The sequence below is a fragment of the Corvus cornix genome, chromosome 2, assembly GCF_000738735.6.
Source record: "Corvus cornix cornix isolate S_Up_H32 chromosome 2, ASM73873v5, whole genome shotgun sequence".
Classification (NCBI taxonomy): Eukaryota; Metazoa; Chordata; class Aves; order Passeriformes; family Corvidae; genus Corvus; species Corvus cornix.
In genome coordinates, this window is record NC_046333.1 from 9,836,486 (window position 1) to 9,860,332 (window position 23,847).

General features: G+C 38.7%; 1 protein-coding gene across 3 annotated transcripts in view; it reads left to right on the forward strand.

Annotated features, from left to right (window-relative positions):
- Positions 1-23,847, forward strand: part of ZMYND11 (zinc finger MYND-type containing 11) — a 105,569-nt gene that overhangs the window by 74,489 nt on the left and 7,233 nt on the right. Inside the window, exons 4-14 of one of the 3 annotated variants that reach the window (XM_019283165.3) lie at positions 36-80; positions 2,859-3,020; positions 11,904-11,981; positions 12,381-12,473; positions 13,944-14,031; positions 15,150-15,205; positions 15,993-16,070; positions 16,596-16,714; positions 18,565-18,772; positions 20,621-20,689; positions 22,521-22,793. In XM_019283165.3, coding sequence (XP_019138710.2) covers positions 36-80; positions 2,859-3,020; positions 11,904-11,981; positions 12,381-12,473; positions 13,944-14,031; positions 15,150-15,205; positions 15,993-16,070; positions 16,596-16,714; positions 18,565-18,772; positions 20,621-20,689; positions 22,521-22,793 — 1,269 coding nt within the window. The remainder of the gene's footprint in view (positions 1-35; positions 81-2,858; positions 3,021-11,903; positions 11,982-12,380; positions 12,474-13,943; positions 14,032-15,149; positions 15,206-15,992; positions 16,071-16,595; positions 16,715-18,564; positions 18,773-20,620; positions 20,690-22,520; positions 22,794-23,847) is intronic. The other 2 variants (XM_010394868.4, XM_019283166.3) reach the window with 2 other exon arrangements.

The window sequence follows — 23,847 nt, forward strand, 5'->3', positions numbered from 1 at the left end:
TAGATACAAAGTTTGTTTTGTTTTTATTTTGAAAGGCCTACGGTATGCAGCCTTTTTCCCAGACAGCAGCAAAAAACAAGGTGAACAATTTTTGCACTATGTGGTTTTGAATTCTGTCATATTTTCTATTACGTTTCTGTCTTCCATTAGGATAGCTTAGTCTACTCTCTTAGCCACCACCATCATCCATATCACTCCCGGTCCCGGGTTCAGTGTGCGTGCCGTGTGTCCGGCGGGCTCCCGGGGCTGGCCGCGGCCGCTCGGATGTCGCAGCTCCGGGCGCTGTCACCGCGGCCGCCCTTGGGCCGCTGCTTTCGGGAGCGGCCGGCGACACCTGGCGGTGCGAGCGGGAACTGCAGCCCCGCCGCGCCTGCGGCTGCAGGAGCGCCCTGACCTGCCCGACCCCGAGCGCTGGCAGCCGGAGCTGGGCACACTTAAACTAATCCCATTTCCTGCATGAAAAAAAAACAAAAAAAACCAAACAAAAAAACCAACAAAGTGCTGGGAGCACATTCCCCTCCCATTCACACATAGGTAAACCGAGAGAAGCAATGACCAACATTTCATTGTTGTTGGAGGAAAATTAATTCCTCTGACCTCGCTATTGAAGTCAATAGGGCAGTTGTCCACAAGGGTTATGTTCCTTTTAAAATCTTTTTTTATTAGCTTTTCAAATATATTGCACAAATTAATGTTTTATGTATACTTATGCACTAAATATACTGCATTAAACTAAAACATTTTTCTGTGAAAAACCTTGTATTTAGAAATAATGAGGTTTTCAAAACTTTACCGTGTGAATACTGAAGGAAGCTTCTTCTGGTGTTTTATTTAACGTCATGGTTTCTGGCTTGAGTGTATGATTTTTCTTGCCAGCAAATATATTTCCGTATGTTTATGAAATTCCACATCTCTTTGCCAGCATATTTCTTAACAATGGAATATCTGGGAGATAGGAATACGTAACTAGTGCAAACAAAAATTAAGAATCCTGGTATCCTGATTCTGTGGTGAAATTGCAGGACCTGTTAGGGTCTTCTCAGTTTAATTTTTATCTAACATACCTTCAACCAAAACTGATTATTTTTCTTGCTTAATTGGCCCTTTACTGCCACCTGATTTTTTTTTTTCATTTCATACATACAGTTAATATAAAAGAAATAAAAACCACTACTTTATCCTGATTTTTCTCAGTCTGCAGGCAAATCAAGTTCACCAATAATGCAGTATCTTTAGTTGTTTATAAAATATCCTAAAGAAAGGACTCCCAAAGTACACGGCCACTGGACTTTGGAAGGGGAAAGATTTGGTGAAACAAGAAAGTGTTCTTTACAGCCAAATTTGGTGGTGTTATGCCATTTTGAGATATACAGAATTTGCCAATAAAATGAAATTAGGAGAAATGATAACAGGTCAAGTTACTCTGTTAATCTGCACAACAAAGGAGGGCAAAGTTCTGAGTTCAAAAATCACTGGTTACGATTTCATAGGGCAGTTTTTCTCCTCTAAACTTGCTGCCCCTGCAATCCAACATTCATGGTACATAAACTTTAGTGCAGGCAGTTTGGGTTGAGGCTGTCCCAGAATCTCTTGTGTTCATGGGGGCTCTGGTCAGATGAGTTCTGTACACAACACGGCTGCTCTTCAGCAGAAGGGACTGGAAGCGCCACTTGTGTGTGGCACTTCTTACGCTGCTCCGCTGGAGGAGACCTTTCACACAAGGACTGTAGTTCCCAGGCACAGAATAATGAAAATCAGACAAATGCCAGTTCTGGCAGTTGGTGGGAATTGCTAACTCCACCTTTACAACATGACATTAAAAATAGCTTGATCTGATTTTTACCAAGATAATTTATTGAAGAATAGGAGTAATTTTTTCAGAGATCTGAACCCATTGAAAAGTGACATTTGACATGAAAAGGCATTGGGAGTTTTATCTGAGATATGACAGCTATTTTGTCTTCTAAGTGTAGGGAAAACTGTGGCATTTCAGATAACAAACATAAACATTTAACAGTGGCCACTGGCAATTCTGCTTGGTTTTAGAACTATAGATTCCTAGAGCAAAATTCTGCTTCCAAATTATATGCATGCTGCTCTCATTTATTTCAGCAAAGCTTGTGCACATGTTTCAAAGGTCAGAATTTGGCCGTTGGGGGTGAATTTTCAAGGAAGAGTATATTAAAGACATCTGTGCATCACAGAACCATATCCTTTGTCTTCTGTAGAATGTTTCAGGAATGAGCCTGGTGCTATTTGAGCACGGCAAGTGAAACATTTTATATTTTTTGAATTGCATTGGGATTGCTTAGCAGAAATATTTCTTGCAGTAATTGGTTCATGATTTCATTTATTTCTTGTAACTCAACACTTCAATGCTGAAAAGTTGTCAGTTTTAAGACAGTAGAGACTGGAAGGGACCGCCCTTCAGAAAATTACAGTTGAAAATATACTGTAACAATCAAACTAAGGGAAATAGTCCAAGAAAATAGGTATGGTCTGTTGAGGTGCACAAACTTTTGTTTGCAGTCTAATACAGAGAGGTCAACAAATGTTTTACACAAAGGTAGAAAACAAACCCACTTTTCATTGTGGACAGAGCTCATATTTGAAATTGTAACTAATCAGACACTTGAAAAAACTAAAACTTGGCATTCATATTTTATTGGCGTTAGTGTGTATTAAATTGATGAAGATCTTTAAGCACGTAGGTTTTCCCCTGTTTTTTAAACATTATACACCACTTAAAATGTTTATAATGTCTAATTGCTGCTGGATTTCAAGACATATCAATTTTGTTCTTAGTTCCTGCAGATTTTGACAGAATGTCATACCAAAATATTTTGTATTTTTTGTAGGACTGGGAAACAGAAAATCATGACTGGTATTGTTTTGAATGCCATTTGCCTGGAGAGGTGTTGATATGTGACCTGTGTTTTCGTGTGTATCATTCCAAGTGTTTGTCTGATGAGTTCAGGCTTAGAGACAGCAGTAGTCACTGGCAGTGCCCAGTTTGCAGGGTGAGTACCTATGAGATTTCATGTGCTGATTAGAGGATTGATATTCATTAATAGATTCATTAAGGTGTCCAGATGGTCTGGCCAGGTTAATGGGTAAAGAACTGAATATTGAAATGATGGTACATACCTAGAGCATCTATGCAGAGGTACCAAAATGTGGTGCCTGTAGCAGATGGCTATTTTTGAAGACTCCAACAAGTTTTACTTGCACAGTACCCTGTGTCAGAGTGTGTGCACCTAAGTGCAGTAAAGTGTGGGAACTTTCGACAAGAGTAAACAAATTGCTGTATAAAATGCTACTGTTTTTACTTAACGTCATTGTAATGAATCATTTTTGTATTTTGATGACTTGCATTCTTAATATTTTATTGGAATGATATTTTACGTTATAAAGCCACAATCATGTTACTGATGAAGGCAGTATCAAAAATACGGAGTTAAATCCTGCTTTTCATTTACTGATGTGGATTCTGTTGGTGCAAAAAGGGCAATCTGGATTTCACTCAGGGCGTCCATATCTATGTTGCTTTTTCTTTAAAAATGCTATTCTTATGAGTATGGTAGGGAGACAGCAAAAAGTATATTTTATATACTTTCCAAGAATGGGCAGATATGTTGTCTATGTGTCATTAGAAGACTAAACATTCTAGTCAGGATGGTACCTAGCCTTGAATCAGCCAAATACCTATTGCTGTTTTCATCTCTGTATCACCTCCCCAAATGGAGCACTTCACTAGGCTTCCTACAGAGCTAGGCTCCCTTCCTGTGGAAGGAATAATGCATATGAACGTTTCAGATAAAACTGTTGGTACAGAAAGGCATAAAACTGCCAGTTCCACTCTGCCTAGGATTGCTGGAGGGAGAGGCAATTCCTTTGCAAAAGCTTGGATTTAGCTGTAGAGCAGCAGACTGATTTTAAGATTATCTGTGCTGCAGGGAATGTGAGGTTTCAGGCACTTCGTTGGATGGAGAAGCAGTTGTTGAAAACACGTGGATTGCTTTGTTTCAAAGCAGCACTTTTTGATTGCTGTTACCTTAGAACGAATTCTAAAAAGCCTGTTGCCTCAGACTGGGAGCTCTCAGGGTTTAGGGAAATAGCAAGAAAATCAAGCCTGCCTCAAGGAAGTTGAAAGTAATGAAAAAGAAGTAGTGGCAGGGAATAAACTGTTAAGAATAAAGACAAATACTGCATCTCTCCATATTGAATTGCTAGCATTTAATTTAGCTAGTCAATATTCCCTCTGTTAACGACAAAGTATGACCATATATAAATGAATTGCTTTCAGATTTTTAAATAAATCTCTAATAATTGTTGGGTGTTATTATAAATATTAATAATTCCTATAAATAGTTAAAATTAGGTAAACTGCATCTAGTCTCCACTCTAGTTTGCTGGGAATTTTAGATGATGCCTGGTGAGAGTAGAGAATGTAGATGGTTTATGCCACCTTGTGTATGAGGTGGTTTTATAACATCTTGTAACATGGATGTCCTCAGAGTGAAAATGCTGAATCATTGCTTGAAATATGCTCCAATACGTCAGCTTGGAGAACAGCTTGACTTTCATCCTGAAGCCTTGATGTCCTTTATGGCAAAGATATTAAATAAATGTTTACCTTAAAAAAAAGTCCTGTGAAAATTGAGCCATGTGCTCTCTGCCTATCTTTCTGCGTATTGGTTCCTTTTTCGTTATACGAATATAAGGAAAGGTTTTGGGGGCTCTTAAATACTTCCTGCCTTTGGCTTGCTTAGTGCCAAAGTTCACCTTGCTTAGGTGAAGATCAACCTATTTTTGTGAATATTGCCATTGTGAATGCCATGGCATCCTTCCTCCCTCTGTGCCAGCAGCTCCTCTTTTTGTTGTTGTTAATTCAAATCCCTTCAAGCCCTAATTCTGCAAACTTGGACTAAGGAGGCTTGCACAGTCCCTGTAAGTGTGGGAGTCAGCATCCTTGCGTCACTATTCATCCTTCAGTATTCTGCTACTTTCTCCCCACCCTCCTAGGAAATGACTGATCTAATTTCATTTTAAAGGCAAGAAAGTGGCCTATATTCAAAAAACTAATAATGTGGAGAGAGCCCTGGCTGATGTCCAGAGGGCGTAACAGAGCTTAACCAAGTTGCATAAGGGCAATGGGGGATTTACGTTGCATTATCAGCCGTAAATATGTACCTTCAAGAAAAGTGATAGCTGGGACAAAGAGATACATATATTTTCATATTTAATTCTCATAACTGGACATAGCACTTTTCACTTGGAGATTTCAAAGCTCTACAAAAGTGAAGTAAAAGTGTGTTTAAAACATAATATATTGGGAGAAATAATCTAAGAACACTTCATTCTTATGTAAAGATTGCTTCTATAATGCTGCCAAGGTCAGCAAGCCTTTGGATTTTTCATTTCACAATTTCTCATTGTATTAGTTTGATCAACCTGTGCAGCTTTATCTTGCACACTTGACTACTCAGAACTATCTTATAAAAGCCATTGCTAAGGATTTGTTCATAACTAAAAAATATTTTTCCTCCCATATAATTTATAACAAGCACTTTCATACCTTGTTCTCAACTCTGTTTGCCTGCTCATGGTTTTTCTCCACTGCATCCATAAACAACAATGTCCAGTTCCTCATTTGTTTCTTTTTTTAACTTGACGGTACCACTCTGAATATATTTCTACTCTATATAACTCTCAGCAGGAGTCAAAAGTCAAACAAAGTTCAATTCAAACCACATTGCACTGACTGAAATTTTTCCCTGACTTTTGACTAATCACTGTCTTAAGTGAAATAAATTGGCATTATCAGCAAAATTCCTGGTAGGCAGGTCACAAGAAAAAAACGTAATATTGAATGAGCTTAGAGATCACATTTTTCACTATTGGAATAGTCCATTCAAGACAGGGTTAGTCAGCTCAGTTTCTGAAGGAGAAGGAGACTTGTACATTTATTGCTGCTCTTCAATAAGATAAAACAAGGGAATTAATTTTCTTCAGCTGTTAATTTAGTACCTAAAGACTACAAAAGGTACTGCCAAAATACTAACTTTTTGGAGGGGGAATAGATATATACAAAATTATGAATAGGAGAATACTGATCACATGTTGGTGTAACTATTATTATTTCTTCTCTAAAAATCCAAATTTAAAAAAAAATATAGGAAGGCAAAATTCAGCATTTTGATATATCGTTTGTCCTAGAGAAATAGATTTTGATTCATGAAACAGAAGGAAAGAATTATTCATGTGTTTTCACTTGACTCCTAAATTTTTGTACAATCATGTGATCAGATTGGTCTTCCATGCATGTTCTTTGCTAGGACTTATATCCAATTTACCTATCGTAGTGGGTGTTTCAATATTCCTGGGGTTTATACATAGGAGACTAAAGTAATCTGTAGAGTTTAAGATATTAAGTACTGTGCTGATAAGTATTCTATAAATAGGCTGTTTCTGAGTTCTGGTACTGTACTGAGCATTTCCTAGACTACATAAAAATAAACCATTATGCAGTTCACAATTGACTTCAGACAAAATTTGACAAGTGAGAATGACAAGCAGTAGAAAGTTAGAAGCACAGAAAGATGGAGGTTACTTAAGTGAAGTTGCTCAAGTGCTCAGATTAGGGGGGGTTTAGGTACCAGCTGTCAGTCAAGGTGGTTAATGCAAAATACAAGGAAGGAGGAAATAATACTAATTTATTGACTTATTTTATGGTATTATGGTAGGAGTTTGTTAGAGACCTGTATGGGGAAACACATTCTTGAAACAGGATTTGGTGGGGTCACACAAATAATAATCATGGATTGATGGTAAAGGAAAGTCCTAGTGCAGGACCAGTTTTAGCAGCACATGGCTCAGTGCACAGAGCCCACACCTGAGGAGGTTTTAGTTCTCAGCAGGTCCCTCCCATGCACCCTGGAGTAAATCAGGGAGCTGACAGAACAGGGTGCTACATAGGACATACTGAATGAAGTATAAAGGAATTTGTCCACAGCAGTGAGGAAACTGGGAAACCTCCACTTAGAGCCTCCTGCCACCTTCTTTGTGCACATAAAAGCATATTTAATTCATATGATACTTCATATTCAGAAAGTGCTTAATGCACCATACAAGTAGAAATCAATTTGTGGATTCAGCTGTAACATTTCCAAAAGCACCTGATGCTTTAAAAGTCTAGTTTTACTGCATTTGACCATGAAAGAGGCAAGTCTTAGGGCATATTTTGCTCATGCAGAAGCTTTTCTGTGTGATACTTAGGGCACATAGTGCATTGATTGCTCTGAGACCCATTCCATGTGCCTGCATACCTTTCTTAATAGTACCGGAAACATGAGGACCTGAGGGTTGGAAGTTTGAGAGGGCGGCAGAGCGGTAAAGCTTTCCATATGTAGCACCAAATTCCTCTGGCAATTTAAGCCCTGGAAGAGTCCAAGGGCTAGTGTGTAAAGCAAGAAGTTTCTACAGGGCAGTGGTGAGTGTATGTTAGACTCATGCTCATAGTTCCCCTCTGCAAATAGACCCCTTGAAACCTGAATTGCTTCTGAAAATGCAATGGATGCCTTAGAAACATGTATCTGTCATTGAGCAGCCTTCACATAATCCATCACTGAACTGAGATGCAGCTCTTTGATGTGTGTATACACAGGACAGGTGAGGGAGGAAGGGACAAATATTCATTAATGGGAGATTATAGGGAAATGGAAACCTCTTTAAAGGGAGCAAATGTAATTTAAATTGTTACAGCTAGACAGAATGCTGGCACTGACACCTTGCATTTCTTAGAGATTTCCTATTTTTTCTCTTCAAATGAAAGATTGCAGCAACTGCAGCACAGTGGCCACTGCCACCCTGGGAGTTGAGAGCTCCATGCTAACTCAGAGTGCTGAGGTTTGTCACTTCCATCATCCCTGGTGCTACTGAAGGATGGAGTGTTTCTTGGAAGTGCCCCTGGCTGCTCTACCCTCATGTGGTTTGTAAAGTCTTGCAGTGAATTTCTGCACTATAAGCATGTCAGAATTGCTAAATAAGTCACACCTGTGCTGTGCAATATATTGCTACCCTCTTTATGAGTTAGGCAGTATAATTAATCTGGAATATTGAATATAAAGAGCAATGTAACCTTCAGGTACCAGAAGAAACAGATGTGCTGCAGAGAATAAGGCAAATACAAGGTATTTCCTGCACCCACAAGAAGAGAGTTGGGCTGCAGCCTTGGCCTTTCACCTACCAAATCTCATTAATCTTCTATATGAGGATTGCTATTGTGAAGGTTATTACTTCACTCCTACATCCCCTGTGTAAACACTGGGCCTGACCAAGCCTTTCACTTTACCTTGATTCAGAGCAGAAGGTTTGCAGATTTCTCTAAAGCAATGAGAGGAGTTGTCCATGTTGCAGGTTAAGCTGAGCAGGCAGCTGAGCACCACACGGCTGCTCTCTCATGTCTCCTCAACACCCAGCTGAAAAAGAAAACAAAACAAAAGTGGTGCAAAGGCAATCACTGCCCACACTCCATGGACTGATCGATGCCCAGACAGTTCCTGACCTAAAGATGGTTAAATTCCCCCTAGGCCCTCCTCTTCCTTTCTATTGTTGGGCATGACGTTATATGCCATGGAGTATCTCTTTGGTTAGTCAGGTCATCTGCCTTGTTGTGTCTTCTCCCAACCTCTTGTGTACTCCCCAATCTATTCACTGTGGGGGCAGAGTGAGAAACTGCCAAGGCCTTTGCATTGTGCAAACACTGTTCAGCAAGAGCTAAAACATCCATGTGTTATCAACACTGTTTTGGGCACAAATCTAAACCACACGACCATACAAGCTGCTGTGAAGACAATTCCTTTCATCCCAGCCAGACCTAGTACAGTCCTATATTAAGATAATTTGTCCCACAAATAGGCTATCTACAAGTATAAGGATCCTGATATTTTGGGGACTGGATTGAATCTCAGCAGTCTCCTTGAAAGAAACTTGAACTTGAACAAGGTTTGCAGTTGAGTATCTTAGTAGATCTGACAGGGAAAAGATAGTGGATCTTGCCACTATCATTGTTTTTGTTTCCTGAAAGTAGGAAATTAGAAAAATGAAAACTTAATTTTCATTTATATTTGCTTCTATAGTGCTCTGCCAAAAAAGGGACTTGAAAGTGGGTATATTATCTTGTGTCAGAGCAATATAAATAGATTTTATGCAAGTCATAGTCCCCAGCTAGTATTATCTATTTTCTTGCTTTAAGTGGCTCTAGGTTGACTTGTCTGAGAACACTACAAGTCTTCAAAATACAAAGAAGGGGTTTTTTTATTAAAAAATTACACATTTTGCAGTATAACTTCCGAAGAATGTGATTGCTACCTCCTAAATGGCTAATTATTGCTGAAAAGTGAATGAAGTGGTTGAAATGTAACTTGCTTTCTACAAAGGGTGAGCAACCGTGCCATAAAAAGACATTTTGCTGGCTCATAGGCTCCAATTCTCCAAATTTATTACCTTTCAAAATTTAGTAGAGGAACATGGAGATCAAGTTTTTCTTAAAATAAATCAGTGTAGGGATTTGAAAGAAAAGTGAAAAAATCAAAGTTTGCCAGAATTGGCAAGTTAATTATATCATTTTCATTGGTGCTTAAGATGATATTAATTGCTGACATCAATAACTATACAAAGCTAGCTATCTATCTTTTCTTATGATCTGAAGGATAAGACTGTAAACCATCTATCTCAACAGTTTCTTTCAAACTGTCTTGCCCAGTAGGGCATGAAAAATGGTTCACATGAATTCTGAAATACTTTCAAAGGATGATAAATTCAGAGCCATGTCAGAAAAAGAGGTGTAGGACTAGTCAGTGCAAGTGAGTTTTATTGTGTCCTTATAAGTTTCAGTCTTTTAAAATGCTGTGTCATTAGCAAGCACGCAGCACTCCGGTGCCTGAAATGACAAAATGACAGCAGCGTTTCATAATGCAGATAATTTAATGCACATTTGGGTTTTCATTTGCAGTAGCAATGTTGGTTTATGAGAAACTGAACAGGTGATTTGAATTCCAGCAGAATGCACTTTCTCACGGCAGTCAGAGTGAAACATGAATATACAGAAGGTGATTCAGATATATAGTGCAAGATAAAATTCTCTGTCAGTCCAGAGTTTGGAAGGAAGATCAGGCAACCATTAATATTACGAAAATAATGCTTAAAGGAACTGTAGGTATTAGAAATACCTGGGGCTGGCCCTTTCCACAACAGAGTTTTTCCTAGTCAGGAGAAAGCTATAGTGTTGTTATGCACAGTGCAGAATCTGAGTAGGTTCATGACTGAACTGGTATTTCAGCGCAGTTTGTAATGATTCTAATTGCTGTTAAGCAATCAAATGAGCAGCTTTGCAGGTAGTGCTGTGTGCAGTTTTGTTTTAAGAAAGAGGTAGTAAGTACAATCCTGAGATGTACAGGTTGCAAGTTTGCTTTAGCACAGGGGAACAGCCTGTGATTTTCAGTCTCCTCAGTGTCTTGCAGGAGGAATATAAACAGGGGAGACACAATCAAATCCTATCAGCTTTTTTTGCACTGATGTGTAATTTTACCCTTGCCAAGTAAATTTGTAAAAGCAGTTGCTCTGTACTCTGTGTGCTTCCTATGTCCAGAGTCACATACAATTAATTCAATTAAAAATAGCACACTTCTAGTGACTGATAATTTTTAAGGCTCATACTTCTTTGAGTTACCTACTGGAACATGCATTCGTTTTTTTCTTGTGTTTGCTAAGCAACCATCATCTGCACAATTATGTGGACCTTGCTAAAGACCATGAGATTTTGAGGATGTAACAGCCAGTTTGGTCCACACAGGTTGCACACAAGTGGTGAAATGGGGCATGAGAAGGGGAGACTCAGCTTGGCAGTCAGTGCACAAGGAGGTGGGAGGAGGAGTGAATGTCTTGCAAGAGATGTGGGCAATTAGAAACACTTCAGGATAATAAACCTGGAACCCATGCTGTTGTTTCACCATGATTTTGTTTTGGAAAGCTACTGTAGGTAAAAGCAGGGAGGAGGTAGCACTCTTCAGCCAGCTGTTGTAAGGCCATGCAGAACTGTGCACAGCTGCTGTGAGCTGGAATTAGAAAGGCTGCTTTGTAAGAGCACATTGGGCATTTGCAGAGAGACACCTTCTCTCTAGCAGCACGTTTTCTGTATGCAGGGCTTCTCACTAGCCTGATTATACTTTGAAGGGTGGGGTTAAGTCTCTATACTAGTCTAAGATGAGAGGCAAAAACTCTGGATCTTGAACTGCTAAAAAGTAGTCATCTGTGTTCCAGAATCCAGATTAAATTTTATTAAGGAAGAACCACAAAAATCCCAAACTGCTATGTTTCTTGAGCAGTAAAAAGTGCTCTGAGTTTCTACTGGCTAGAGCCAATTAGACTTCCTCCCAGATGGTGTCATTTTGCTTAGTAAGCACATAATTTTTAGATGGTACAGGATATTATTTTAAAAATTATTTTTTATTTTACTAAAATTATTAATGGCTTGCTAATGAAAAGACCATTAAATAAATTTTAAGCTGCTCCCTAAAATGCCTTTCTTCATTGCTTTATTCTAATTAGGCACTTTTTTTATGAGAGGTTTTGACAAATTATTATGGATACAAGTGGAAATAAAACTTGTGATTTTTCTGTAGCTGAAGTTCTCAGCCCAGACATAATTCAAAGCAACACATATAGTTGTTGTGGCGTGTTAGTGTTACTAATTTCCCAGAAAAGATTTTCCCTAAGAAATAGTGTTTTATGTGATTCAAAGTTACCTTTTCAAATTAAGTGTTAATGCAGAGAAAATGTTTATTGGCTGGATTTTGAAGTCAAGTTTAAAATAATAATATGATCCTGTTTTTCTTTGGCAGAGTATCAAGAAGAAAAACACAAGTAAACAAGAGATGAGCACATACCTGCGATTCATAGTGTCTCGTATGAAGGAGCGGGTGAGTGTGAGACAGGGAGGTTTATTCAGTGTTGTGCTGCACTGTGGAGGGTCATTGTGGTTGTTCAAGTGTGACTGTGCAGGGAGGAGGGCTGCAAGAGGGTGGGTTTTATTTCTTGTGTCACAAGCAGTGTGTGTTTCCACATACACTTATCAGGCGCCATGGCTCGGATCAGTATCGCCCTGACAGGAGCAGGTTTATGCCATGGGCCTGTGGTTCCTCTGACATGGACATTTTTCAGGTTTGAGACACACGTAATCTCATGGGTTGTGATTCCCAGTTTGCCCTTATGTAGTCCCCACCTGAAATATTCCAAACTATTGCATTTTCTAATCTTCTTTTATGTGTTTTAAGCAGATTCTTAATGCAATAATAAACACTGTCTCATGGTCCTTTCAGGCTATAGATCTAAACAAGAAAGGGAAGGACAACAAACACCCAATGTATCGAAGGCTGGTGCACTCAGCTGTTGATGTTCCTACTATACAGGAGGTAGAGTGACTTGCTTTCTAAATTACACACTGGTTTTGTGTCTTTTAACAGTGAAGGTCTAAAAAGTCCTAATCCTATTTAATTCTCTTTATGATGAGTATTTCAGTATTGTATCCAGCATTGGATATGGAAGCTTAACATTTCAAACTTTTCCTCATAAATATGTTACCAAGTAAAACCATTTTGAGTGGTGCCTAGTTTTCAGACACAGAATATCCTCAATTCTTTTTTGTGCTAAAGTTTTACTAGGAGCTGCAGGTAGCTAAAATCTTAGAGAAAGTACTGTTTAACTAAATCAACGAGACTCAAGTGCCTATGTTTGCATCTCTGGCCCAATGTTCTTGACCATATTCCAATTTCAGTCATTATGCCCTTGTGTAGGTGTCAGCTTTATAAACATCCAAATGATTCATAAAGAACCAATCATTTTGTTCATCATGAAAAACCAGACTCACCCAAAACATTTGTTTTGCATTAATTGTTCCAAAAATAAAGTACTAATAAATATTTTGTCCCTTTTTTCTGAACTAAAGGTCTGATCATGACTCATATAAATCAACTGCACATGACCATAATGAACAGCATACTCATCTTTACTCATTCCTGCAACTGGATTGCTATGCAGTGCTGTGGTATATCTTGCCCTTTACAACCACAGATGTGAAGAGCCTTTGTTTTATTATTAAAATGCATGCATAAACAATAGCTTCACTGACAGTTTTGGACACCAGCACTGCTGCCTGTCTAGAAGTGCTGGCAACACTGGTTGGGCCTGAAAATAGGTCAGGTCTTCCTTTCACTCTGTCAACTTCTGCTGCTTCCACAGAAGGTCTTTTGGCCTTGATAGCATTCTATAAGCTGATGTTGTTTTGTTTGATGATTGCAGTTGTCATAGATGTTCTTGAGAGAGCACAACTGAAAATGTTGCATTCCTTATCGGACAAAAGGCCATACTAGGAAAATGAATTGCATGGCTCCATGTAGGCATTTGTTATGAGTTTGGAAGACTGGGACAATCAGCTTGCATCAGAAAGCACTGACTGTCAACCGAAGATCTTGGACGTTTAAAGGCAGTCAACATTGATTTGAAACTAGCTGATATTTTAAGGTACAAAATGTTCACCTCAGGGAACATATTTCAGTTTGAACAAATGTTCTGGGCCACACCTTATGCTGAAGCTACTCCAGATTCAGCTTGTTACAACCAGGAAAATCTTTTTTAAACTTGGTGAAGTATTAAAGAATCTATTTTACTTCTGAGCGTTGCATAAAGGAACCATTGCAAAAAGTTCAGCCAGTGCTCTGGTACTAACAAACCATGTCAAAGAGTTGTAAGTATTCCTTTTGTATGCAGGAAAGGCAGTGTCTGATCTGTGTTGCATAATGCAGATTTCTGTGAAAGCTTCTCTGCATAAACAGGTACAGCACTTTTAAGAGTTTTCTCACAGTCTTGTGTTTTCTTTTGTGTAGAAAGTAAATGAAGGAAAGTACAGGAGTTATGAGGAGTTCAAAGCAGATGCTCAACTTCTTCTACACAACACGGTGATTTTCTATGGAGGTAAAATACTACATTTACTGCTTGCCTTGTTTGATTCGTCTTTATTTGTAGGAAACTCACAAGTTCAGGATTGAATTTGGTATTAGATAGTCTTAAGTATGAATTAAGTCATTTGAAAGCCTTTAAAAATCAAAGTGCATAAGGGTCTTTTCTGGCCCACCTACTACAGAACTATTTTCATCCTCCCTGGCTAAACCTCTTAGTGGGAATTTACACCTTTGCCATCCTGTTCTTTCTTCAGAAAGTCCTAAGTCAGTCTATACTGCAGATTTTTGCCAATATACATATGTTGTCCTAGGGTACGGTAGGGTTTCTCTGCTGTGTCAGCAGAAAAATGTACTATAGACATATTTCTTTTACTTTTGGGCAATATCTGCCATATTGTGACAGCAAATATAGCTACATCCACACCAGAAGTGTGCTGCTGGTGCAGTGTGAAGGTACAGCCATCGGAGAAGCTGACAGGCACTGGGAAGGTAATGAGCAACTGATTGGAAGTCAAAAAACACCACCACCATCTCAGAAGCTGTAGCCAGGTCCTGTTTTCCAGAGCCATCATTTCAGGAAGAATGTGGCTCTCCCCTGCAGACGTGGCCTCCCCATCAGGGAGACTGGGAGGAGGGTGGCACCAGTCTGTTTGCAGCCCCAGGAGATTCACATTGTGGCTGGTGGGGAAAGATGTGAATATGGCAGGAGAGGAATACATGGGTGTAAAGGGAGATTCAGTGATAAACAGTCTGTGAAGCATCACTCAGAGCAGAGAGCAGAGGGCCATGTTTTAGGACAGCAGCAGTGTGTCATTAAGACACAAGCAGAGAAAGAGACTGAATCCATATTAAGAGCAACTGTGTCTCCCTACTGCTGCTCCTCCTCAGATGTGTGCTTGTATTGTTCAGTGTAAAAGCAGTATTGTTGAATATAAATATGACACAGAAAACAAATACTGAACTGAATGTTAGAAAATTTTAAATGGAAGGGCTGTCCAAGTGATTAAATTATGTTTTGTCTTCTTAAGCACGACAATTATAGCATGAAAGTCACAGCAATGACAGCTGCAAATCTTTGTGAGCACTGTGATCATACTGTGATTGTTTATACCATCTATTTTTAATTTATAGCGGACAGTGAACAAGCTGATATAGCAAGGATGCTTTACAAAGACACCTGCCATGAAGTAAGTACTACCAAGTAACCAAGATGTAGTTAAGATACTTGATTTTCATTTCAGAATCTAAGAAATTATTCTTCATATTACAAAAAAAAAAAAAGGTGTGCAATTGAATTATAAATTTTTTCCTGACTCTGTAGCAGCTGATCGAGAATTCCTTTTTCTTTTTCTTCAGTTTTTTTTTGTTGGTTGGTTGGGTTTTGCAGTTGTAGTTGTTGTTGGGGTTTTGCTGGGGTTTTTTTTTTGCAACTAGATTGTAATTTTAAAAAGACTGATATTCAAATTTTAATTTTGAAAATAATCAGGTAATATATATTTGGACTAGAAATAATTGTACTTACTAATACAAATTGAACCTGAGGTGAGATTCCTACTAAACTCTGTAATTGGCATCAAAACATTTCTCCACATTCAGAGGACACCAAAAATACAGCTGAGGAGCTGGCACACTTTCTCCTTTTGTACAGTTGAATTACTTCTCTCACAATGTACTTTAAATATTTGATGAATTTTAAGAACTATTCTTTGCATTTCATCTATAATAGATGATTAATATGTCAATTAGTCTTCTCCCTCTGCCTGGGTTTTCTGAAACATGAAGAATGTTTCTTCAGGTTGTCTTTCAGCCTCTCACATCCCACCTCAGTTTCACACCTTTAGTTTGCATGGACGGAAGTAACTCCACCAAATTACCAAGCAGGGCTGAAAAATTTTACTGCTAAAGGGAGAGGGATGCTACTGAAATCACATAAATAGGATTTTTTTTGCTTATTTACCTTCTTTTGTTTTTCAGCTGGATGAACTGCAGCTTTGCAAGAACTGTTTCTATTTGTCAAATGCGCGACCTGACAATTGGTTCTGCTATCCTTGTGTATGTTGCTGACACAGATTTTTATTTGTTTGCTTTTCTGTATAAAAGCCTGCAGTTTTGGTGTCATTAATGCACTGAATATTCCACTTCAGGGGGCTTGTTTCAAAGGCATAGTTAAGACCCTGTAAGCCTGGATATTTTGCACAAGTGAAGTGTTGATTGAAGTTCAAAGCTGTAACAATATAGGTTATAAAATTTGGGTATCAGCCAGTTACAACAGTTTCACAAGAGAATAAGGAGCTTACAGAACTAAAATTTTGCTCCTGAATGAAGCTAAAAAGACATGTTAATTTTTAGTCTGCTTAAGATCTCTGTTTTCAATAGACAGTTATACCCTTTTCAGACTTTGTTGTTTTGGGTTTTTTTTACTTTGATACAAGCAATATCTCTAACAAGGAAATGTATTGTAAGAAGATAAAAATGGAAAAAGCACTAGACACAAACAGTAACCATATTTTTAAGGTACTAGCATAGTATTACAGCAGAATATTTCATATCCACTAATAAATCCAACTTTTTTCCCAGATACCTAATCATGAGTTGGTTTGGGCCAAAATGAAAGGCTTTGGGTTTTGGCCAGCCAAAGTCATGCAGAAAGAGGACAATCAAGTTGATGTCCGCTTTTTTGGCCATCACCACCAAAGGTAATTTATTAATTCCATGTGCTGCTTTTTACGAACAATATTAAAAGAATTTATCTCATCTATCATGTTGTAAATCCTGGCTCAGCTTGTTGCCAGCATTAGAAATACTGAATGCTTTCCCATAATGGTTTCAGAAAATTTAAAGTTCAGTCTAACACATGTGAAGTGTCCAAATGGCTCAGAGATTCTCTTTCCACAGTTGCCAGAAGGATGTTCCTTAATGCCATTTTAATTAAAGACAGTAAGTGAACTTCAGCTTCACTTGCCCAGCTTCACATGGGTGGCAGCCTGATAATCCAGGCCAAGGTGAAAATTGGCAGAAATGTTCTCCTTCTACCAGCAGTATTGACTTTGTGCAGTTTCTCATTTGAGCTGAGGCACTGCAATTTTGTGGTTTAGTACCATGATATATATCACAAATGTTTGTGTCTCACTGCTAGAACATTGACAGGCCTCCTGCTGGGAGCCAGTTTGCAATTTCAGAGAATCACTCTTTACATTGGAAACTTAACTCTTAGAGATCAGCTTTTGGTTCTCTCTCCAGTTGGTTGTTCACCATTTGGGGAGGTTTGTAGCAGTGTTACAGTGGATGTACTGTTGTTTGGGGTTTTTTTAATGTTTCATTTATGTGCCTATAATGTGAGGACAGGAAACATTTCCAAAGTAATTCATGGTTGTTGGGAGGTGGTATATTTTGGTGCACCCCAAAAGGGCCTAGACAATTCCGTAACAGTGTTTTAGGAGACTGTTTATTTAAATTGCTTTCAGTGTAACTTTCACAGTATATAACATCTTTTCACATCTTATATGAACTACCAAGACTTTCTAATAGTCATAAAGTGAGCAAAGGATCTTTACTGGTGCCTCAGTCACAGAAAGGTTTTTACCTTGAATGTGTTTACAAATGCAGTTTATTTCTTTAGTAATCTTTTGCTTTGAGTTCATACAGTTTAAAACTACTTAATAAAGTAACCTGGCACCTGTGGGATGAGGTGCTTGCAACTTCTTAAATGTGTGCTATACAAAAGGCAAAGGATGTTTAACTAGAGTGCCATTGCTGTGCTGGACTTGGACAAAAGGCCAAATTCTTGGCTGGTGTAAATTGGCATTGTTTCTTTGTCTTCACTGAAATTAAATTTATATTGCAAGAATAAAGAATCTGTTCACAAACATATAATTTGTTGATTATTTAATCTGTTAGGCAGGTGTGCATGGCACTGACCCTATATCTTCAATGTTCAAGCTTGGTGCTTGGTATAACTTTCAAAATGTCAAGACCTGCCCATCTTACTCTCTGAGGACTCTCGGAACATATTTAAGAGGACAAAGTAACTTTGGAACCAAGTCACTGGCATGAATTCAGTCCAAAGAAACATGACAGTCCCCACAAAAGTTCAGTCCTGATAGACAGGGGCCCAGGCTGCAAAATGTCTCTATTCCAGGTGATGAGTTGGTACATTCCTTGACAGTTTTAGCAAGGAGGTCAAGAGCTAAATTGGATTAGCATATGAACCTCCGATCAAAACTGTTTCTGTGTCTGACTCAGGGCATTTAGCAAGAGAGCAGGTAAGAGATGGTACTGGGGAAGGTTTGTGGCTCATCAAAAATGAGGGAGACTTTTAGCCATAGCACTCACAGCTAACAAGTATTTATAATAACAAAAATGTCTAACAGTATGCAGTCCATTTTTTTTCGAGTGTGTTGAGTTTAAAAAAAGAAATCAAAGTAAAAAGGAATTGTCAGTGATTGGCCATTGTGAAAAACTGCTTTTGAAGTCAGTTTCTCAGGTCAGGATCCTTCACCTGTATTATTTAATGTTTCTGAACCTGTCTGTACTGTGTATTCAAAAGGGCCTGGATCCCCTCTGAAAACATTCAAGATATCACAGTTAACATCCACCGGCTGCACGTGAAACGCAGTATGGGATGGAAGAAGGCCTGTGATGAGCTGGAACTGCACCAGCGTTTTCTTCGTGAGGGGAGATTCTGGAAATCAAAGAATGAGGACAAAGGGGAAGAGGAGGCAGAGTCGAGTATCTCTTCCACTAGCAATGAGCAAGTGAGTGCTGCTACAATATTAGCAATCAGGGCCATTCATTAAAGAGTACGAAGATGATATATTTTTGATTAATGTGCTATTAAATTAGCCTTGTGCGCTGTCTGCAGGTTTGTGATGACAAGAGGGTTCAAAGGCTTATTGTCTCTCTGTTTTGTAGCTCAGTAATAGCAAGAATACAGATTTTCCTCTTTCCTCAGTTTCTTGGATGACCTTTGGGAAGTTTCAAAGTGTTTCTCACTTAACAGCACCTTGATGAGACAGATCAAGATTTCTAAAGTTAAATAGGAATGGTCAAGTCAAATGTCACAGATATCAGATGGACTGCAACACTGCCTTCTTGGAGCCCTGTCAAGGGCCAGCCCTGTAGCTGCTCAGCCTTTTCACAGCTGGAGTATGTTCACTTTGGACTCTGTCCTGCTTTCAGATCCATGAGTAACACCAGCTGTGACATTTTCAGCATTTCACCTAACTAAAGTTAGGTGCAAACGTTGCACTTGGGGACCATGTGACCAGCAAGATTAAAGTCATTAAAAATAATTCTGCAAAACAAGAAAAATTGCATTGTTTGTAACAAAGGGAACAAACAGCCAAAATCCAAAACCTTGTATTTCCATATGGAAATTCCCTTATCATAGCTGATCTTTACTAGTCATTCATCGTCCAAGAGGGTATTATATATTCACTACTAGTGACTTGGCAGTAAGGTTTTCATAGTTTGTAGGACGCTTCTCTGTATTTTTGGCAGCCCTTTCCCTGGCAGCATCTTTTCTCATTTAAAACCACTATCCTTTCTCTAAGTCTGTATTAAAAAAAAAATCGGTGTATTTTGACTCTCTTCCTTTGTCCTTTTGTCAAACAGGTCTATCACCCAATTTGGAACTAAAAAATTAAAAGTTTATAAAACTGTATGTTGTAGTGGGAGGTTGTTCCTTATCAAAGTGGTTTTAGGGTTTTTAAGCCTAGTTTGCTTAGCTAACCCTTTGTAGCTCCTTTGTTTAAAGTCTTGTGTGCAGTCATTCAACAGCCTGTGGTAAAACAGGAAAATGGTCACAAATAAAAGATAACAGTGGTATTTTCACATTTTTTTCAGAAGTGTCAGTCGCAGGGTCTGAAGTGTCTGTTTATGTATTTTCTCTTCGATGCCATCTGTTCATCCTTCACTTGGCAAATGCTTATACCTGTTTTACTGGTTTCCCAGATAAAGGAACACAAGAGTAGCCATCAAACTCACTGTTCTGCTGTAGTCTGCAGTATCCTGTTACTAACACTAGCTAGTACTGCATGCTTCAAAAGCAGGCGTAAGAACTTCTCTACAAGCACCGTAAGATAATTACCATCAACTTAGATCTCATCCTTGTTTCTATTGTGAGACTGACTTTTACTCTAAAGCATTAAGTTCCATACCCCTCCAGTTATAATCCAGTCTGGATGTTCTTACCATATTTACATACTTACATTTGCTTTACAATCACTGCTGTTTTCTGGCATCAAACAAGATCTGATTTCTAAGTATGGGTCACTGATACCAGAATATCTCAGAAAACGAGTGTTTGAGCTTGTGTGTGAAATGAAGAAAGGAATGGTTAAGAATATTTTAGCAAATGCATATTAAATATTAGAACTTGTTCATTAATTTTGTTCCTTTGTGCATTCATAGTCATCAGTGATAACATAGAAAGTCTAATGTGTACACTTCTCATTTAAGAACATTTAATTAAACTTTCTATTTGATACCTTAAAAAATACAAATAATCACAAATAAAGGGCACATTGGTCATGTTACAATGAAAGCTGCTTACATGAACTGGTTTTTGGATTGATTCAATATGCTTTTCTTAATGTTCACAGCTGAAGGTTACTCAGGAACCAAGAGCAAAGAAAGGACGACGTAACCAGAGTATGGAACTCAAAAAAGAAGTGAGTGACCTAAATGATTGTGTTTGTAGAGATAACAAGTACAAAAAGTCTGAAATTTTAATAGACACACCTTCAGTTTCAGTCACCTTTTACTGATTTTACATTAGTCTTGGAAGTTCCAGCCCCACACTTGGTCCTCCTTGCTAACAAATGTAATTGTGCCTCCCACACGTAAGTAATGTGTGTCATCATGGGAACATTATGTATTGTGAATAAAGGAAGTCAGCTTACAACATTTCTTTTTTAATAACAAATTCAGGCTATCAGTAAGTCCATAAACAGCAGAAATTAGTAAGTGCAATCCAGACTGTAAAGTTTATGAACTACCGTATCCACTTTGTCTGTAGGGCTTCTCTGTTTATCCCGCTTGCACACGCCAGGATCAGGGAACCAAGGGCTGCGTTATTGCGCGTGTACACAAGGGGGCACTTAGAGAGAGAGCCGTAAATCTGTTCCGAACCGTCAAGGACTTTTTCCTGGCCTTGTTCCAGCTGCAGGAGTAATGCTAAGAAAAATTTGCGCATATGTCCATTCCTTGCAAGAGGACTCGGGGTGCCATTGCAGAGGAGGGTGCAGGTACTGTAGCACCAGAGCTCCCTGTGGTGGCTGGAACACAGACGTGGCCACTCGTAATTCCTGGGCACCTGCCCCCCCCTTGTACCTGACCCCGTAGGAGGCAGCTTTGTTGATGGAGGCAGTGACACAGTCTGTGCTCCCTGGGGCACAAACTGTGTTTGAGTGCAAGATAGGGAGATTACAGGAGGATGTCTCACCATTCTTATTGTGTTTTCTGTCAAGCGAATGCTGTAATTTGCTTCATATATTTATGTCTTAACATTTGCCTTCTTAGCTCTGATCAGTGATCCAGAAGTCAATCACAGTGACCTCTTAGAGAGTAATTGATTGCAAAAGGGAATACACAGTCAGCCTTTTGAATGGTGTGAGCAATGCTTCATCACACGGACAGGCACAAAGTCTAGTCCTGAGCAAGGCTTTGTCTCTGCACTGTAAAATGAGCATTCAAACATCTCACTTGAAAAAAAAAAAATTATTGTTTGTGTCTTCAGACACTTCAAATAGCAATAAGTGATTCCAGGAGTGTAACTTCGATCTGTTCTAAAGAGCAGGAGCAATTGGTGATACAGGGTAATAGCACTGGCAGCTAAATTCAGTACAGTACACTACAGTAACTGTGACTTCTTTCTTGATAATTGTGTAATTATATAGAGCTTCTGTGGTCATCCAAGTCTAGTTCTATATTATTGGAAGCAAGACGTAGACTCTCATTAGCCTTTCATCTTCAAAGGACCTTTGAAGTACTAATCAATCTTTGCAGCAGTTCTATGGAATCAGTGGAATATTACAGACTCCAGTGGAGCCTGCTGGGCCAGGGGAAGCCCAGAGTTTGCCAAAACAATTCAGGAGCCTTGGCTATGCAACTACAGTCTCTTTAGGCAGAATATTGTGGGGAAAAGTGTCTCTAGCAGATCTCTAGTAATCCCAAGGGGTCAGCATAGCCTCTGAGGTTTGTCATACTTTTGGGGAGGTGAGGCTGGGGAGTGTGGCATCCTGAGGCCATTGGTGTGCTTCCTTTTGGAGGGCTCCAGGCTGAAGTCAGAAAAGCCTGACCCAAGAGCCTACCCACTCTCAAGCTGGTTTTCCACAGGGATCCCACATCCCATTAGCACTACAGGTCTTCGACAGACACCTTTCACATTAATTACACTGATATTATTCATGTAACATTTTTCCTTCAGGGGGAACTGAACAGTTAACAGGTTGACTTTTTCTATTTTGATATCTGATTTACAAGTTTGTTCTTTCTCTGCAGGAGCCAGAACCTGAAACTGAAGCAGTAAGTTCAAGCCAGGAAATTCCCACAATGCCTCAGCCCATTGAAAAAGTTTCAGTCTCAACTCAGACCAAGAAGTTAAGTGCCTCTTCTCCAAAAATGCTGCATCGGAGCACCCAGACCAGTAATGATGGAGTGTGTCAGAACATGTGCCATGACAAATACACCAAAATCTTTAACGATTTCAAGGACAGGATGAAAGCTGATCACAAAAGAGAAACTGAGAGAGTTGTGCGAGAGGCAGTGGAAAAGGTAACACTTGTTGAACAGCACCTACACTTGAGGGTTGAGAAGGGATTTTGGGGATTTTTTCACATTCTTTTCTATTTTTTTAACAACTGCTCTTACCAAAATGAATAAAAAACCTTTTCCAAAGAGACTACATAAAAATACTCTCCATTATTGCTTTTTTAGACCATTTCTATACCAACAAGCCTACTTTAAACAGAAAACTCTTGACTTTTTTTGATTCTTGTCCACTGAAATCAGTTTGTGATCCAAAACTGAAACTAATTGTTCATTCATGAGTATCTGTTTCCAAAGCCTTTCTCTCCATTGTCAAGTGTGATTCTAAACAATGTCATTGTTTAACTGCTAGTCATAAATAATTCTTCTTTTGTCAATCTTCTAACCTAAAGATCAAATAGGGTCACTGAAATTTGTTTGAATTTTCTTATCTAATAATAACCTGTTTAAAATTCAATGTCTTAAACTTGACCTGGTCACCTTTGGCTGGAGAGAGCAGGACAATTTGGAGGATGATTTGTCTGACCTCTCTTAAGTACCTGTCTTAAAATAAGATTAATTTCCTTCTGCATGAAGGACTGTGAAATGAACCTAGGGAGTTCAAGTGTTAATCCTGTAGGATTAAGACACCAAAGGTTTAGATACCTGAGCAAGGGCAAAGGAACCTCACTGACAATGAATACTTAAAGGTACCTCTTAATGAACTCAGGGATGTTCAATTTTGTATTTTCCATTGTGCACTTGCTATAGATTTATATGCAGTTGTAGATTTGGAAGAAACAAAATCTTTTTTTAAGAGAAATTCATAAATTTGTAAACTGATCATTGAGCAAATATGCATAGAACTTACTTAGCTTATTGTAGATGCCTAGCAGAGTAGAAATACAGTGACATTTTTATTTGATAAAATCTAATTTTGTTCTAACTGAGAAATTTTTATTTCCTAAATAGGAGAAATCTCCAATTAGGTGACCTCCACCTGTATCAGTAATAGAGGTTTAAAGAGTAGAGGTTTAAATAAGACACTTTCAATTCCAATAGCTGTCCCCTGACTTGTTTT